We start from the raw sequence: 17,748 nt of genomic DNA, 5'->3' as shown, positions 1-17,748 counted from the left end.
ACAGAGTCTCTGCTGGTGATGTGTGATTACCTACTGAAGTGAATGCAGCCAGGACAGAGAGGATGGGAGGGAGGGATGGATAGATAGATGGATAGAGGAGTAGTGAGTGTTAGGGATGGGGGTTGGGTGTTTGTGATTAGCCTTGAGTTGATCCCTTGGGAGCAGATGGTGAATGGTGGCTTACCTACAGAAGATGCCTTGAATCCACAGGAGCCAGTTTGTGTCCACGCTGCAAGGAGTAACACTGAAGTTGAGGAGGACATAGTGAGAAGGCTCATGTGACAGGACCTCTGGGAGACAGGTGAGGAACATTTCCATGCCTAAAATGGTGCCAGTAGGACATTTCATGGTTATAGATAGAATATATTATTGTAAACTGTGAGAGCATGGTAGTCAAGGTTGGTTGAGAATATGGTACCCTTCAGTACACGACAAAATGGATAACCCACCACCCTAACTGTGATTAATATAGCACATTCATTTTGAATATACTTCATCCCCCAAATGGCTGTTTGTAGATCAATTACTCACTCCATGTTATGTTGAATTTGTTAAGAAAACTTTGCTTTTCTTGCAATCCTTCATGGTAAATGAAGAATCTAAAAACAGAAAATTCTTGATGAATTGAAGTCACGGGGGTCCACATTTCATAACGGCCAAACTATATTAAAACATCATTTTACAAACTCTCATAAATCTTGTGCAGTATAATTCCAGTCTCATTTATTCAGTCATATACTCAGTGCTTCCCAAACAGACAGACCTTTCTGACTGTGAAATAGACTAAAAGTGAAGCTTTGTTTTCTTCAGAGCCAAATTTTTTTCATGAAAATGGTCTACCACTGCCTCGATCAGTTCGTTTGTTTATATTATTGTTCGACTTTGCTGAATCCTAACTAGCCCTTTACAAAACTAAAGGAAACAGTGAACCAGCAGCTCCCATGTTCAGCAAGATAAAATTACTGTTTTTGTCAATGGAGTCTGGCTTTGAAGAGAGCATAAATAAGTTTCACTTTTTGTTCAGTTCTCTGTCAGAAAGGACTGTCTGTTTGAGGAGCACTGAGCGAACACCGTATGCAGGAATGAGTCCTAAAACCTGGACATGAGTTAGCATTTTAGCACTTCTGGTTCCCTCCTCTTGAAGTTAATGAGTTTTTAAATGGGTTCTTGGTTAGATGTCTAAAATAAGACCTGTGGTTAACACAAACTCAAGAGACTTTCAGGATTTCTTCTACGACACAAACACATCAGTAAATACACCACATATACATTTTGAAGCCTTTACGTGTCTTAAAAATTATGGCTGCAGACAAGTTGCTAAATGAGTTTGTTCACAGCGTAACGTTAGCTTTTTACTTCTGAATATTGAAATAATGCTTCAAAAATCATGAAAGCAGTGTTCACTCGCGAAGATTATCTTGGTGTGCAAAATGTGTAAGTATCACAAACTTTAGTTGCCACATAGCTTATTTTCAGCAATTATCCAAAATCCAACTGAAAAATCCCATAGGCTTTTTGACAAGGGAACCAGGGAGATGCTAACTTCCAAGTCAGCCTACAAAAAAACCCCCACATCCCTGCAGCACTCCATAATGCAGAGTTGTGTGACAGTTTGTAAACAGACGTTTTGATAAAGTTTTGCTGTTTTTAAACATGGGCCCTTGTGACTTCAATTCATCAAGCCTTTTCTCCATTTGTGGATTCTTGGTTCACCAGAGGCATGTTAGAAAACTTTCAATTCAGTCTAACACTAGGTGAGTGATCGATATACAAATGCCCATATGGGGGGGTGAAATATTCCTTTAACATGAGTAGTCTGGCCTTGTATGTAGCCTACAGTAACATTAGCCTTCCCTCATAGATTGAGACCATAACAGAACACAGGCAGGACGTGACATCATGTTGCTGAGAGACCTGAGTGTAGCTGCTGTGCTGCAGCTGCTGCTCTGTGTCCAGTGTCTGCATGGCTCTGCTCTCCCCGCTGTCTCCTCCTATGAGTTCACAGCCTACAGGATGCAACAGTACAACTTGGCACAACAGAAGCATGGTATGTTTAAAGAGTTAACACCTCACATCCAGTAGTGGAAAGTATCTGTTTACTTAAGCTATGTACAGTATGTAAGTACAGCTTTCAGATAAATCACTTAAGTACATCCGTTTTATGCTGCTATATACTTCTACTCTGCTACATTTAAGAGGGAAATATATTTCCACTGCATTTATTTGACAGCTATAGTTACCACAGATTTTACATAAAACATCACTTCACAGTTGTAGAAAAGACAATGCATTGTTAAAGATTAAAATTTCTCAACCCTTTTAGCCTGTGTCCCTTATTAAGAAAGCAGTGTCTTATACAATAAAAAGCAATTAAAGGAAAGACTGAAAAATTTGCTTTTTTTGAAAAACTGCTTTTTTTGAAAGCAGGACTTCTAATAGAGTTTGTTTTTTACACTGTCGTACTGTAGTACTTGTACTGAAGAAAGGGATCTGAGTACTTCCACCACTGCTCACCTTGGGTTATTTAATGCTTATGATGTGTACATTTTTGTAAAATGTAGATGTCAGTCTTGTTTCAAGGGATAAAGTGAGACAAAGGATTGTGATTTGTTACATTTGGTAACCAGTCTTAATCAGTGATTTAAGGAGTTAAAACAAAGGTTTTACTGTATCAACATGTTTCACTCAAGACAACATGGCCACCACATGCTTAACCCATTTGTGTTATCCTCTAATGAAAATGGAAATAATGTGTCAGCTCATGTGAGCATAACGAAAAGATGTTGACTGAGACAATCTTAGTAGACAGATAACAGATACTGACAGTACATTTTAAAAATGAACCAAAAGTATTAAAAATAAAGTCACTCATGCATGATGTCTTTGTTCAGAGTGTAAAATATTATATATATCTCAACTCAAATGTATTTATAAAGCACATTTAAAAACAATTTACACTGACCAAAGTGCTGTACAAAAGAAATAAGATGAGAGGCAACATAACTGTCAGGTACACAGCTCATACATTTAGGGACACAACACACTCAGGCAGACATCAGAGAAAGTCACATCAGGGAGACTCAAACGTTAATGAAGAAAAGTAGGTTTTGAGCCTGGACTTAAGAGAGTCAGTGGAGGTGGCCGATCTGATCAGGAGGAGGATGCTGTTCCACAGTTGGGGGCAGACTCAGCAAAGGCATGATTACCCCTGAGCTTAAGTCTGGGGCATGGGGCAGTCCAGGATCCCCAAGTCAGCTGACCTGAGGGACCTGTAGGTAGAATAAGGGTTAGGAGGTCTGCAAATCTTAGACAAAAGTAGTGGGGTAAGAAATACAACATATCCCCTGAAATGTACTGAAGTATAGGCGTAAACTGATATAAAAATAGAAATACTACAGTTAAGTACATGTCAAAACTTTTAAGTAAATGTACTTTCAATTATGCAGCAGAAGAACAGATTATAATCAAAGTGGCCTAATTTTATATTTGTGTTCATTTTACCCTCATCTTTTATTTGTCTGCTGAGGTTGCCGTGGAGCCATTGTGGTAGCAGAGGCACGCTCAGCAGATGAGCCAGTGCTGACACGCCGCTGCGTCATAATGAAGGTGGTGGACTTCACCACAGAAAAATACCTTGAGGCTCAGAGGCAAAATGCAGCTGCCATCCTGATCCTGCTGCCCAAAAACATCTCCAACATCCCACATGACACCATACAGGTAACAAGTTATCCAGAAACACCTTTTTGCTCGAGGACATGCTGCAAGGCAACAAGGAAAAAATTTACAGCATCTTTTCTGATCCATTAGACAGGATACGGTTTCTGAGTGTAATATCTTATATCTTCAGCTCCAGGGTATTAGGTAACAGCTTGCTGAAGTGTTATGATCACCACTCTGCAGAACATAAAACAATTGCTGCATGTGCTAACAGAGAGGGTTGTTTCAATAAATCTCTTTTTCCCTGCTCAGTCCTTCATGGTGAGTGAGAGTGAGGCCTTGCTGAAGGAGACTCTAATGCCTTTGTATGTGGCGCCTGAGGATGAACAACTGCTTTACATGTATGAGGAGGTCAAGCAGGCTGCAGCCACCCGGACCTCATCTATATTCGTCAGAGGTAAGAGGAGCAAGATGATATTTGGATGTACATTTACAAAAAACAATACAACATGTCTGTACTGAAGTTTGTATGTTTTCATTTTTGGCAGTCCTTCGAAGTATGGTTACAGCTACGGCCTTTCAGATCTTAGTGAGCAACAATGCCCCTATTAAGGGCATCACTGACAACACCGTTGTCGCACTGGAGGTGAGTGTGGAACACAAGACTTTATGTGCAGAACAAAGGAGTAAATACCCAACCCACTGGCCAGAATAAATGTTAGCATTCATATGTAACATCTGTACATTATTGTGTAATGGTTAGGAAAAGATTGTGTTTTAAGCTTAAAATATTAATTTTGGTGGCACATTTGCCGCTGGAAATGCCGTCAATGTCTTGCTAAAAAACAAACACTTTTGGAGGCACAGTCACTACTGCAAATACCCCCCATTTTTTGCTAAAAACTAAATGAAGCTCAGCATAAGTTCAATCAGGAAGACTTTCTTGTTCAACATAAAAACACGGTCCTTAGGACCTCACGCTGTGCACCCATGGTCTGCGGGATCTCATGGTCATTCACTGTATTTTCTCTTCGGTTGTCGGACCATAATATCTGTTTGTCATTGCTGACTTTAATTTCTGTTTGGTCGTCAGACCTTTTGTTCCTTTTACCATTTTATTTAAGTTGATCTTAAATGATTGTAATGTTTAATCTTTTGACATTTTATTTCATTTTGGTCCTTGCAAACCTTTTGTTATGTTCAACATACAGACACCCATGGTCTCTGGACCTCGATTTGTTCATTCGTCTATTATTTCTGTTTTTCATTACTGCCTTTACATTATTTCAGTGGTTAGACTTTACCTGTTTCAACATCACTTGCATTTTTCTTTTTAATATAAATCTCTTTATCTACATTTATCAACATAGACTTATTCTGATCTCAATCTTCACATAACGGTCAACTGATCTCATTCATGGCTTCATTAGGAAATATGTGTATAAAATATACATATTCATTTCATTTCATAGTCTTCTTTATTTCATTAGATGTCTGTTGCTGCCTGGTAAGGTAAAGATAAACTCATATCGTTTGTTTTTCCTCTTTTCTATCTTTTTCTTTGGGGGGATCCCCTAATGTACTACATCTTCACCACCCTCCCGGAATAGATGACATTACAAACTTTTCACATTTCTCATACTTATGTGCACATATATTCATTCATTCATTATATTTTATTTCCGTGTCATGCCATATATTTGGCCCATCCCACATGGGATTACAAGACACGTTATTTACAAAATATACATCTTCCGGTCTTACATATACAAAACGTGGAAAAAGAAAAGAAACACAAACAATATAAATAAATATAAAAGAACTATCTATGAATTATAAAGAGCTTTTTTCCTCTTCTCCCAAGCTTTCTCCAGATACCTGGCTAATTTATATGTTTCATGTGTAAACAGCCAACTCATATAAATAAATATTCTTTTCTCTCAGAACAAGTCTCTCCTGATTGAACTGTTTTTGCTGGCACAGTTGCTGCTGGATGTTTCACAAAACAAAAAACCACCTTTGCTGGCACAATCCCCACAGCAAATACCCTGATGTTTCAGCAAAAGCCAACTGCTTTTGGTGGCACAGTCACCACAGGAAGTACTGCAGATGTGTCGCTAAAAAGCAACTGCTTTTGGTGGCACAGGTGACGCTGGAAATGCCATCTGTCTTGCTAAAAATACCGGCTTTGGGTAGCATAACTACTTTGTGGTTTGTTGCTCTGCAGTGGTCTGCTGCTTGGGACTCATCTCGCCTATGTGTTCACACCATCCACCATCTCCTTCACCTCCAAGGACAAAGTCAGCTAATGTACATGTAATCAGAACTACATCACTTTAGAAAAGTTGACATGTTATGTGTGAAACAAACGTAACACATCAATGCTTTGCAGAAATGTACAATACCAACTTCTTCTTCTGGCGACTGATTTGATTGATACAAATTTTAGTCAATCCTGATTAGTATGGGTTGTGATTGTTGCTCATGTCTGCGCTGTACAACTGGTGATGTTTATTTTAGGGAGTGCTTCCTGGAGCTGGGGATGATGCACCAACTATCGTCATCACTGCCCACTATGATTCCTACGGTCTGGCACCGGTGAGTCACAAACAAAATGATTTCAGCACTTGCAGTGTAATATATGCTCAAGCATGGTATTTGTTTTTGTTGTGTAACACAGTGGTTATCATATGGAGCAGACTCTAATGGCAGTGGGGTCATCATCCTGTTGGAGTTGGCACGTCTCTTCCAGAAGCTTTTTAGTAGCCCAAGAACAAGACCACCGTAAGTTTGATTCCCCCATAGAGTATGATGATACACATGCTTTTTGGTCATTATGTTTATCCCATGCTAAAAGTGTAAGCACAAAAAGTGATGAGAACATATGTTTTATTATGGATCGAGAAAACAACATTACAAACTTGGTAGATGCTGCTTGATATTTAAACTTATGATAATTAAGGACATAATTCTCAACTGTTAGATAAATTTTCAGATTTATTTTTGTTCTTTCAGATATCATTTGATGTTCTCTTTAACTGGAGGAGGAAAATACAATTTCCTTGGCACAAGGAGATGGATTGAAGAGAATCTGGACCATGCTGGTGAGTTTTGGGCGTTGGAAAAGTACTGACACATCTGAACATGAGCAGCCCAGTTTGATTTATTTCATCCAAACCTTTTCTCTGCAGAGTCCAGCCTGCTCCATGACAATGTGGCATTTGTTCTGTGTTTGGATACACTCGCCAGCGGTGATGAACTGTACATGCACGTGTCCCGCCCTCCTAAACCCGACGCTCCCATGCACTCTTTCATTCAACAACTGGAAGAGGTAACATGCTATACCGCAAGGTCCAAAATGTGGAGTCGGCCTTTCTCAGTCCTCACAGGCTTAAATTTGTGATTTGGTCCAGGTGGTGTCCTCCAGATTCCCCTGGGTGAAGGTGGGATTGGTCCATAAGAAGATCAATCTTGTGGAGTCCACAGTAGCGTGGGAGCACGAGCGCTACAGCTTGCGCAGGATACCAAGTTTCACACTGTCTCATCTGGAGGACCCCAAATCTGAGCTCCGTGGCTCCATGCTAGACACCATGTGGGTTCTAAAGTCTGTTTAGGATTACTATGACTAGGTGCTTAAAGGCCTTGTTTACTATGAGATGATATTCAGATTCAGATCAACTTTATTATCCAACACAGGGAAATTCATTTGGTCTAATGATCCAGATATAAAGACACCATAAAATCCACCATCCAAGTACACTAAGACCATGACATAATCACAATAAAACACCTTCTGTCACATTTAAGGTTCAGTGTGTAGGATTTAGGGGGATGTATTGGCAGAAGTATGTCATCGTTAGTGTGTAATCACCCGAAAATAAGGATAGTCATGTTTTCAATACCTTAGAATGAGCTGTTTATACTGTATCTTCATAGTGAGTGGGTCCTTGTCCACAGAGCAGAGTCTGCCTTGTTGCAATGCCAATTTTCACTGTCATTTTGCTACAGTGGCCCAGAATGGACAACCTAAACACTGGCTCTCGACAGGTCCATTCGCATTCACTTTGTCATGTTAGCCACTGTAGTTAGCAGCCCTCTTGGACGAGCAGCGCAGGAAAAACACAGATTTTTTAAACATGAAACTGCTTTATTCTGTGTTTTTACCGATGTAAACCACTGGGTCTGTTTGTGTGAAGAGACATCTGTGAATAATTCGGCTTCTGGTAAAAACCTCCTGAACAATGAACACTGAAGGAATTATAACTGGGAGTTCGTGCTTGGCACATGGGAGAAGTTTTGGCTGGTTAATCTGTAATCCTCACCACTAGACGCCACTTAATTCTACACACTGTTCCTTTAAGACAGAATAAATGATAAAGTCAAATAAAAAAAGTCAAACCAGAACAGTAAAATCCAAGTGACCAGCTAAGAGACCTCGGATAGGATCATATGATATGTTAAGATGATGTAAAGCAACACATCATATGTCTGTGTCTCCTCACAGGTCACAAGTGGACTTCAGGAAAATGAAGCGCAACGGCATCATCATAGCAGAAGCACTGGCACGTTATATGTACAATCTCTCTGACAAGGTGATTAAATACAGGAAAACAGGATGCATGTATCCAAATAACCCAAACTGTGGTTTCATCATTTACCAGCATTTTTAATGTGTTATTAACCTTTATTATCTTCCACAAGGGTTCACCTAAAGACGTGCAGGTTTTCAAGGGCCAATTGGTGAGTTCCTGGTTAGATTGGCCAATATGCAAAGATAAGTGCTGACCTCTGGTGTTAATTCATAGGCACTGCAGTGTTTGCATGTTCAAAAGGTTGGGTTTGCATGATAACCATAACTTGTTAATTTGATTTATTTAAAATTGGAGGCATTTGGGGAAAAAAAGAAGATATATTTGGAGTGTGGAAAATTGCAGCTTGATGTCAAAGTTATTAAAAGAAAAATTTCTATAAGTAATTGAAAAAGAGATGTGAATTTCAAATTAGGCTTTTCATGTGTAAAAAGTGGGACTCCTTGATATACAATAACTTTTAATTGTATGTGATTGCACATAAGACATTTCCTACATTTTCCTTTCTGTTAATATAAATTCTCGATGCAGGACTTCCACGACGGCCGTATCTCCAGTCTGATGTCCTTCCTCACATCAGTTCCCCGGGCCACCCAGCTGCTGGATAAAGAGCCCGGTCACATCCTGCTGGTTAACTCACTGGAGCACGAATTCAAACGTTACCTACAGCAAGTTCACAGGCACGCCTTCCGACAGGACAAGAGGTAAAAGGAGGAAGTACAGTGAAGAGAAAAAACAAACTGCAATGTAGATACAATGAGGGAAGAAATACAACAGTATCACTACTGATGAATTGTATTTCTTCACACAGGGACCCTGATATTACCTTCTTTGATCAAATGAACCAACCAATAGTGATGTACAGGTAAATATCTGTGTTCATATGCATGTTGTGCATGTGGTAATTTCAGTAACACACTTGGACACTGACACACTTTTTCTTCCAGAGTGAAGCCTGCAGCTTTTGATCTCTTCCTCGGCGGCTGCATCGCTGCTTATCTGGGGATCGTTTACTACACTATTCAGGTTTGTTAATGTATTGCTGCATTGCGTCTTAGCAGACAGCATCTTCTGTGTTGTATGTTGTCTTAAAATAGACAACCCTTGACACATCAGGTTTGTTTTCTCACAGTATCTGTCTGTTCTCTTTTACAGAATTTCGGTTATCTCTACACAAAGCTCAAAGCGGCAGTGAAATCCAAGCATGAGTAAACCAGACTGTGAATACTGATTTTATTACGAGGGCTTTGAAGTCCGCATTGCACATGTTGGACTTCTACTTCACTGGCTGCGCAGAACATGAAAGCAATGCAGTGAGAATCTTCTGAGTCTGATCATATGCACAACTTATAAAGTGTGCATTTGCTTTGAAATGTATATTGTTTTTATAAATCACTGTACTGTAAACATTTTCTTATATGAATGGACTGGAATTTGTTGTTTGGGGGAAGGTGTAAACAAAATAAATAAAGGAGGAGTTTGGGATTTGTGTCGCATCAAAGTAAGATTGGAGCACAATCTAGAGATAGGATTTGATTTGTGCAGCCGTGAAGGACGTTCCTTCCTGCCACATCATTACTATGATTCCCCATGTCCTCTGCTCTGCATCTGTTGACATGGATTTGACTGGGCTTAACGTGGCTGTCAAACAAGGCCGAGCCACTGCAGCGAGATGAACAGCCAGTTCCTGTCACAGATAACTCAGTGAGAGCAGTGGAGCCACAAAGGCACCCTACAGCGCTTGGTGAATTATTGATGCTCATGTGGCATCCTGACAGTGAATAGAGGTGACCCTGGGTGCTGGTGGGGGATTCTTATAAACCCCATCCCTCCCTTGGTTTGTTCCAGCTCTGCAGAACTGATAAGACTCTGTCTTAACTACGAGGTGGCTAAACAGCCAGGTGCTGAAGTGTTTGAGATCAGTGGTGGTTAGTTTGCGAGGGCCCCTGGGAGGTAAGTAGGTCATGGACAGTGACCCCAGGTATGTGTGTCTCTGCATGGGGCCTGGGGCTTAGGAGGATTAGTGGCCAAGTGCTCAGGTAGCACAAAAGAGTTGTTCTAGTTCAGCCAAGTGCTTTCAACCACTCTTCAGCATATAGATGCATCATAATAGCTACAAGTTAAACAAAAACTTTTTACCATCTGATAAGGATCCAAGCAAGATTTATAAATACTGATGTATGCACAAATACTATGCTGTAATACATTTAACACAGAAAGAGTAATAAATGCCAGTAAAACACATGCACAACCCAGCACCCATTTTAAGCAGAAAAACACACGCACACTTTAAGGAATTCTGCAGCAAAAAGGAAAGGAATTAAAATAAGAACAGACTCACAGGTATGAGGGAAAGGGAGGAGCCAGCAGGTGACAGGGGAGGAGAAGGATGTTCTTAACTGTCAGGCAGACTGGAGGGAAGAACACAATAAGTGAAGATGGCTCCCCAGCTTTACATCACCATGTACAAAGAGCAGTTTGCCTCTCCTGGCAGAGTGAAACGAGAACAACTTCGACCCACCTCTGCCCACCGCAGGAACAACCCCCAGCCCAGGCCGGTAAGAGGCACAACCACATCGACTGCACAGGTTTATTGGGATAAAGTAATTATTTATGACAGTGTGCGATGTTGAATTTATTGAATAACTCAGAAAATGTAAGTTGTACCCCGTCAAGTGATGCAATTTACTGAAAACTGTTTTTACAAAATGAGTTAACACATTTCCAGGTGGTGCATTTAAGGTCAAACAAGACTAATTGGATTGCTTATTATTGGCACTCTCTTTATTGTCCTTCATTTACCCAGGCTGAAGTGTCTTACACTAATTGGCGGCTGGTTGTTTACATTTCCCTGTGCTTGGTGAAAGCTGTATAGCATCTATTATTCAGTACTTCCTCCATGCCTATTTATCTATCCAGACATGGGGTAAACAGAGCTGAAAAGAGAGTACAGTTACCTGACTGTAAAGGGGAAAGAAATAAAAAAATAATACTGCTGGTAAAAACCCAAATGGCATTTTTAAACCTGAATGCTTGATACATTGTTTCGAGGTATGCTGGGGTGTGAGATTGAGGGTTATAATACCGTGCGCATTTGCATGTATTGAAAAAAAAATGCAAATGGATAAATAATTTCACTTTTATTTATGATTTATTTTTCAAAAGGGAAAGTTTTTACACTTACTTCCATTAACCCTTTGCAACCTGAGCAAATTGGCTGATTTATTTTAACAAACCTGGGAAGAAGGCCATGAGCAATGGAAGAAGAAATGATCGCCAAAATTTGCAAGAAATTAGTAAAAAGAGAAAATTTAAAACATGAAAATTTGTTTAAAAAAAAAAAAGAGTTTAAAAACCAAGAAACAAATGAACAAGGACATGACCTGGGAAAAGTGCTTAAAAATTATAATAACTCTATAACATATGTATGTAATAATAATAATTATTATAGATAGTTTTCCCCCTAGCTTTTTTCTTTTTTAAACAATTTTTTAAATGTAATATTTTTTGGCAATTAGTGAGACATTTCTTACCAATTTGCTCATTGCCTTTTTCCCCATGTCTCTGAAAGAAATCACATCGATTTACTTAGGGTTCAAAGGTTAAAATACCTGTGAAAGGCGTTAGAAAGTAGCACAAGAAAAGTGATGTTGCCCCAGGTCTCAAAGGGTTAAAATGGTTTCAATTCTAATAAAGTTTTTGGTCAACCAGAAAAAAACCCTTCAGTTTTAAGTCTTTTAAGGGTCATTGTAACTGATGATAATAATGATAATTGTGTAATGCTGTATACTTTAATACCGTGAAACTGATTTTCTGAGATAGCTATCTGTGAAAATCTCTTGCAGTACTGTTGCAACCTTAATTCTAAGCACTGAGAGAAAGAAATAATCTGGGGCAAGGTTTATTCAATGAGAATAAAGAAATAAACGAGAAAATAATAAGTAAATTAAAAGTACATATGATTACTAAACCCATATTAAATGTGAGGTGCTCTGTTATGTGCATGTAAAGACAGATCTTCAATCTAGTGGAGTGAGAAGGACAGTGATATTCATTTTCTTCTTCTTCCTTTACTGCACGTGTCCTTCATTTCCTTGCCTCTCCAGGACTTTCTGTTTCCCTGGAGTCTCCAGCCCAACTACAGATCACGCCTCACACCACCACGCAACTCACCCCCTGTGGACATTGGCCGTCCTCTCTTTCCCCCTGTCAAACATTTATCATTCCACAGTCCAGTTACGACTTGTCCGGATAACTACCTAAACACTGTGGATACAGGCAAACCAAACCACATGCCCCCTGTCAACCCATCCACAGCACTTGCTCTGCCCTCTGCTGACGCCCTGCAGAAAGTACAGCTGACAGAGCCTCCTTCTGGCACTGGATTTACGCCTCACTTGGCTTTGAAGAGGTAGTATTAGATCAGTTTAATCTATGGTCCAAAGGTGACTCTAAACACACATTGATTGTAATTGATTTTCTTTGCATTCGAAGGGATTATCAGAGGAACCTTCATCCACTCTCAGCACAGCAACTCAGGTGAGGCAATGACCTCTGAACTCTTCCTGCAGCCTGTAACCCCTGAAAACACTTGATATGTTGATGAGAATTGTTGAGTGATGATTGAGTAATTCTGCAAATGACATTGATTTTGACAGGCAACATGCAGCTGCTCAGCTTCGGACAAGACCTCAAACCAGTAACCCTAAGCACCACTTCCTGCACACACAATACCGGAGGTCTTGCTCTCGTAGCAGCTGGGATTTTAGGTGCATATTGAACTTCATTTGATAAAAAAAAAGTCTTGATGTGCTGCAAATATTAGCCTGTGAGGTCTAATCTTTCCTCTGCTGGTCTCTCAGCAGCGGGTGCTACAGCTGCTTCCACGTGGTGAAGCCCTACCAAGCTGGACACTACATCATACACCCAGAGTTTGTGTCCGAGTGCCTTCGTTAGGACTATTAGAGCCCTGGCTTCCAAAGTGGGGATCGGGGACCTGCAGAGGTCCTTGAGGGGATCGTTAACTTCACTATTGTTTAATTCTCCACTAATTAACCCAGCGAGACAAGGTGTAAGGATGAATAATGTAACTGTAGGCTGCACTCTCACCACTATTATCTCCCTACATACAGCTGGACACTTTTACAATTCAGTGCTAAATCAGCAGCTAAGATCTTCCCATAAGGGGCTTGTGGTGATCAAATCAAATGAGGCACTGTGGCCCTAATGTGTATCAGTGTGTGACATTAAAATTTTATCCCATTGATTGGTGGGTTTTGTATGCTAAACTGAAGTAACGATACTACATTAATTATCTCCGCCAGGCATTTGGTCTTATGTGTGTGTGTTAGTGTGTTTGTGTGTGTGTGTATCTGTCTGTCCACAGCTAATCTCACATACTACTGGACAAATTAGCCTAATATTTTATGTGCACATGTATGACCATGCGCTGATGCTCAAGGACATCTTGTGGTTGCAGTGACTGACTGTTTTATATTGTAACTGACTGCTGACTCCTTACTCCTCTGAAAAGGTGAAAAAAAGTGTTCCCGAAAATGGTGCGGCTAAAAAAAACCAAACCATACCATCCGTTGCAGGCCACATTTTGGCTTTTGTTGTAGCTCAAAAACTGACATCCATCGAAAAGTTTGGTCTCATTTTGAACTGGAGCATCTGCAGATTAATTCCATACCCAATGTGTTATGATCCACTAGAGCACATCTGCAACCTGGTTTTGTTTTGTCCCACAAACTGTGTCATACCACAGTGGGAGTGTCTCAGAAGTGTCTGATTTTGTAGACTTGCTGATTTTATTGATTTAACCATTTTCCTTAATATTTGTGCTATCATCATAAGTACGTAGCCTTTGTGGTTAAATGTTTTTTTTTCTGTCCGCTTTATTGTGTTTATTGTTATTTCCTACTAGTGCTGCAGCTTGCAGACATACTACAACACACCCGCTGTGGTACTTGCAGTGGGGCTACTGCTTCTAGATTGTCTCAGCAAGGGGCAAAAGACCACAGGACATGAAAGGTTAACAAGCTCAATTTATTTTTATATAAATGTTAAAACCAAAACAGGAAAACTTAGAGGCTCCTGAGATACTCTAATCTCTCCACTATAAAAAGTCAGTGTGAGTGTCCTACTAGCAGGGAAGGAGGAGGAACAGTTTAAGGCCAAGAGTCAGCTTTGTTACTTCCTCAGTCCATTAACAACTTTTCAGACTAGTGGTGGTCCTCTTTGAGCCAACACCTTGGACATGCCTGGCAACACTTTAGCCTTTGGGGAAGTCCAAATTCTGCCTTCTGGCAGCGGTGTCTTGAGTGGACCCCGGCCTGCACAGAGAGAAACACAAGAGAAATTAGACAATTTAATGTTCAGGTACCTCACAGGCCTACCATACCTGCACAGAGGAACACAAAAAAAATGAGACTGCAGTTTTTACTACACATGTTTAACTAAACCACAGTGTGAGGAGGCACCTTGACTCACAGCCATTGGCTCACAGCAAACATAAAGTCCCCCCCACACAGTCAGTGCCAGTGAGTCTGAAGGTGAGTTGGTGACATGTTTACATGCAGATAATATTCTGTTTTTTACCCTCATTCCAAAAAAAGACAATATTCCTACTTTACTGTTTGCATGGCTGATGAAAATGAAAACTATTGTAAACTAATATTTCAGTTTACACGCAGCCATGCAAACTTTGATTAACACGCCCTAACATGTTGTTTGTCATGTCATAATATGGAAAAGAGGAATAGCTGGAGCTGCGCATCTATTTGCTTCTTTGCATCAAAATAGTACTTTTTCAAAGCTTTGTTTTTGGACATGTTTGACCGTGTGAACACTGCCTCCCTCTTTCATTCCTTCTTGAAAAGGTTGATATTGCAGTGTTTGTGAATATCCAAGTCATTCAAAATGTTGGTGTAGGTGTGGTGGTTCTTTTCCAGACCAGAAATGTGGGCTTTTCTTTTGGGCATGTATCTCTACCCCAGCCTTGCAAACTGTGGGTTTGTGTACAATGCATTCATGACAACGCACAGAGCTGACTGTTAGGTCGCATATCGCAAACTGCAGTAAAAATCCCAATTGAGACACAGATTCAGAACAGATTGTGTACATGTCCAAATACGAAACCTAAATAATAGCGGAATGTTCTACGTCTGAAATGGAAATGCTAAATTGCTGGTCACATCCTGCTGGTTAACTCACTGGAGTACAAGTTCAAACGTTACCTACAGCAAGTTCACACACGCGCCTTCCGACAGGACAGGAGGTAAGAGGAGGAAGTACAGTGGAGAGAAAAAACAAACTGCAATGTAGATACAATGAGGAAAGAAATACAACAATATCACTACTGATGAATTGTATTTCTTCACACAGGGACCCTGATATTACCTTCTTTGATCAAATGAACCAACCAATAGTGATGTACAGGTAAATATCTGTGTTCATATGCATGTTGTGCATGTGGTAATTTCAGTAACACACTTGGACACTGACACACTTTTCACACTTTTTTTTTGCTAAAAAAGGCCTGATTCAGAATAACCAAATGGAATATGGTGTTTACATGACCCGCATTAAATTCACAATATTGTCATATTTTGGGATAATAGGAGAATATTAGTGTGCATGTAAATGTACCAGTGAAAATTCATTTTATAATCATTTCATATCAACACCTTTTATATTTACTTTTAGAACTTCCATGTGTTCACTGTGTCCTTGTGTATCTGCTTTGTTCTAAGCTGAACTGTATGCGCACAGTTGAACTTCTCTCCAGATGTCCAGGGGAGCTTCGAGGCTCTTCTAGCTTTATCAGAAATATAACATATGGTTTCCCAGAGTATCAAGAATACCTTAAAAGGAGATGTTTCACCATAGGTTTTGGGCCAAGCTCATGTTTTATCTGGCAATGAGCTTTGGAGGCTTGGGGGGTTTCATATCATAAGCTTTCTCAGACGGGTCTGCATCATAACGTTGTCGTGCATGCACTCTACCTACACCCACACACTCATACACATCCCTGCGCCTACACATCAACTCACAGACATACACATATTCAGACATGCATGTGCACATACTGACACACAATCTATATATTCATGCATACAGATTTAGACATGTCTGAACACACACTCTCAGTTCCTCTCTATGCCCAGCCCTTTCTTTGTTCTTGCAGATTCACTGATGCACCTTGTGCCCTGTTAATCTACTCATGTATACATGAATTAAAGCTGCCTTTATCAGGAGTCCTTTTGTTGCCTGATTAATTCATCTTCTTTGGTTCTTCCTTTCAATTGGTGTCACAAACAGAATGGCGTCGGCTAAAGCAGGTGGACAGATCTTTATTGTTCTTTTTTGCTTTGTGGCTAAATGAACTATTTGTTCTCCTGTAGAGCCCTCGCTGTGAAGATTCTAAACTCTTAAAATCCCCTGAGAGGAAGATTGATTAATTAGTGATGTAGACTGATACTGAAGACAATAAACACAACATAAGTTAAATAATTAACTGTGAAATCTCATTATTGAATGCTGTAACGTGAGACAACAGTACTGGCCAACATTAAACAAATGTAAATGTATTACAATATTACAGTGTTCAAATGAGTAAAAGACAGCGTAACCTGACGTTGAAGTGTTGAAACAGCGAAAAAATGTTGTGAAGCATTATGGTATTAAAACAGAGGTGAGAAATATAGAACAGTTTAACGGTTAAAAGTTTTAAGAAAAGTGTGTGTTGGGTATGACAAGAGTGGCAAGGCTCAGAGGGCTGTGAAGCCGAGAACTGAATAATAACAATAGTGTCAGAAAGAGTGTTTATGAATAAAGATCCTGAATCATAAAAGAACAATAAAAGAATGGTGATGACATAAAGTCCCTGACGTGCACACTCATCATCATTAGCCCGTGTTATTTTCAGCTGTAAGGTCAGACCTATAAAGGAACCCCAACATACAGTTGCAAACCATTCTCACGTCAATCAAATGTTGCTGCTTTGTCAGTTGACCCAAATTTCCAAGTAAGACATGCTAGGTAGCCTCCTGAATCATTTATGGATGTTCACGGACAGCATTTAAATTGACGCTTGTTACATGCATTGTGTCTTTTCAAAATACATTTCCATTTTCACAGGAAATGTACAGTGTCTGCTGGTAGCATGCATACAGACTTTTTCAAAATAAATTTACCATGTAAGTAAAACATGATTTTACATTTGTCTCCTCGGGTTTAGGCAACAAAAGTATGTGGTTAAATTTAGAAAAAAACATCATGGTTTGGTTTTGAAAAAAGTATGCATCTTACTAATGTAATGTCACGTCACATGACATGTTACGAGTGTAGCATGCTACACCTACTAGCACACTAGTTGTTATTCAAATAACTGTACTGACTTTTGGTTTCGTACTTGAAACAAAGAGTGGACTCCTGGGTGAAAGTCTGGTGTTTGCTTCCGCCTGCCCTGTATGCGCTTAAACTACTCCTTGTCAGAAAT

At 39.9% G+C, this 17,748-nt stretch overlaps 2 protein-coding genes across 4 annotated transcripts; both read left to right on the top strand.

The window, feature by feature from the left end:
- Positions 1-182: 182 nt before the first annotated feature.
- Positions 183-15,855, top strand: zgc:109965 (Nicalin-1-like). Of its 2 annotated transcripts, XM_050037041.1 has the most exons (16): positions 183-301; positions 1,862-2,047; positions 3,527-3,717; positions 3,970-4,114; positions 4,206-4,303; positions 6,178-6,255; positions 6,338-6,441; positions 6,673-6,761; positions 6,849-6,988; positions 7,071-7,249; positions 8,162-8,249; positions 8,359-8,397; positions 8,778-8,950; positions 9,058-9,111; positions 9,194-9,272; positions 9,402-9,731. In XM_050037041.1, the coding sequence occupies exons 2-16, from the start codon at positions 1,900-1,902 to the stop codon at positions 9,456-9,458; spliced, it is 1,662 nt and encodes a 553-aa protein (XP_049892998.1). In that variant the 5' UTR covers positions 183-301; positions 1,862-1,899; the 3' UTR covers positions 9,459-9,731. The 2 variants fall into 2 exon arrangements, with proteins under 2 accessions (XP_049892998.1, XP_049892999.1); XM_050037042.1 differs by lacking the exons at positions 9,058-9,111; positions 9,194-9,272; positions 9,402-9,731 and adding an exon at positions 15,633-15,855.
- Positions 10,012-13,511, top strand: LOC126385399 (uncharacterized). 2 transcript variants are annotated; one of them, XM_050037044.1, is made up of 5 exons: positions 10,012-10,804; positions 12,353-12,657; positions 12,741-12,785; positions 12,905-13,015; positions 13,112-13,511. In XM_050037044.1, exons 1-5 carry the CDS (start codon positions 10,685-10,687, stop codon positions 13,200-13,202), a joined length of 672 nt encoding a protein of 223 aa, XP_049893001.1. In that variant the 5' UTR covers positions 10,012-10,684; the 3' UTR covers positions 13,203-13,511. The 2 variants fall into 2 exon arrangements, with proteins under 2 accessions (XP_049893001.1, XP_049893000.1); XM_050037043.1 differs by having other exon boundaries at positions 10,015-10,804; positions 13,109-13,511.
- Positions 15,856-17,748: the final 1,893 nt, after the last annotated feature.

Source organism: Epinephelus moara, chromosome 24 (genome assembly GCF_006386435.1).
Source record: "Epinephelus moara isolate mb chromosome 24, YSFRI_EMoa_1.0, whole genome shotgun sequence".
NCBI lineage: Eukaryota > Metazoa > Chordata > Actinopteri > Perciformes > Serranidae > Epinephelus > Epinephelus moara.
Note: the sequence above shows the minus strand (reverse complement) of the source record. Positions and strands in the feature narration are given on the sequence as shown.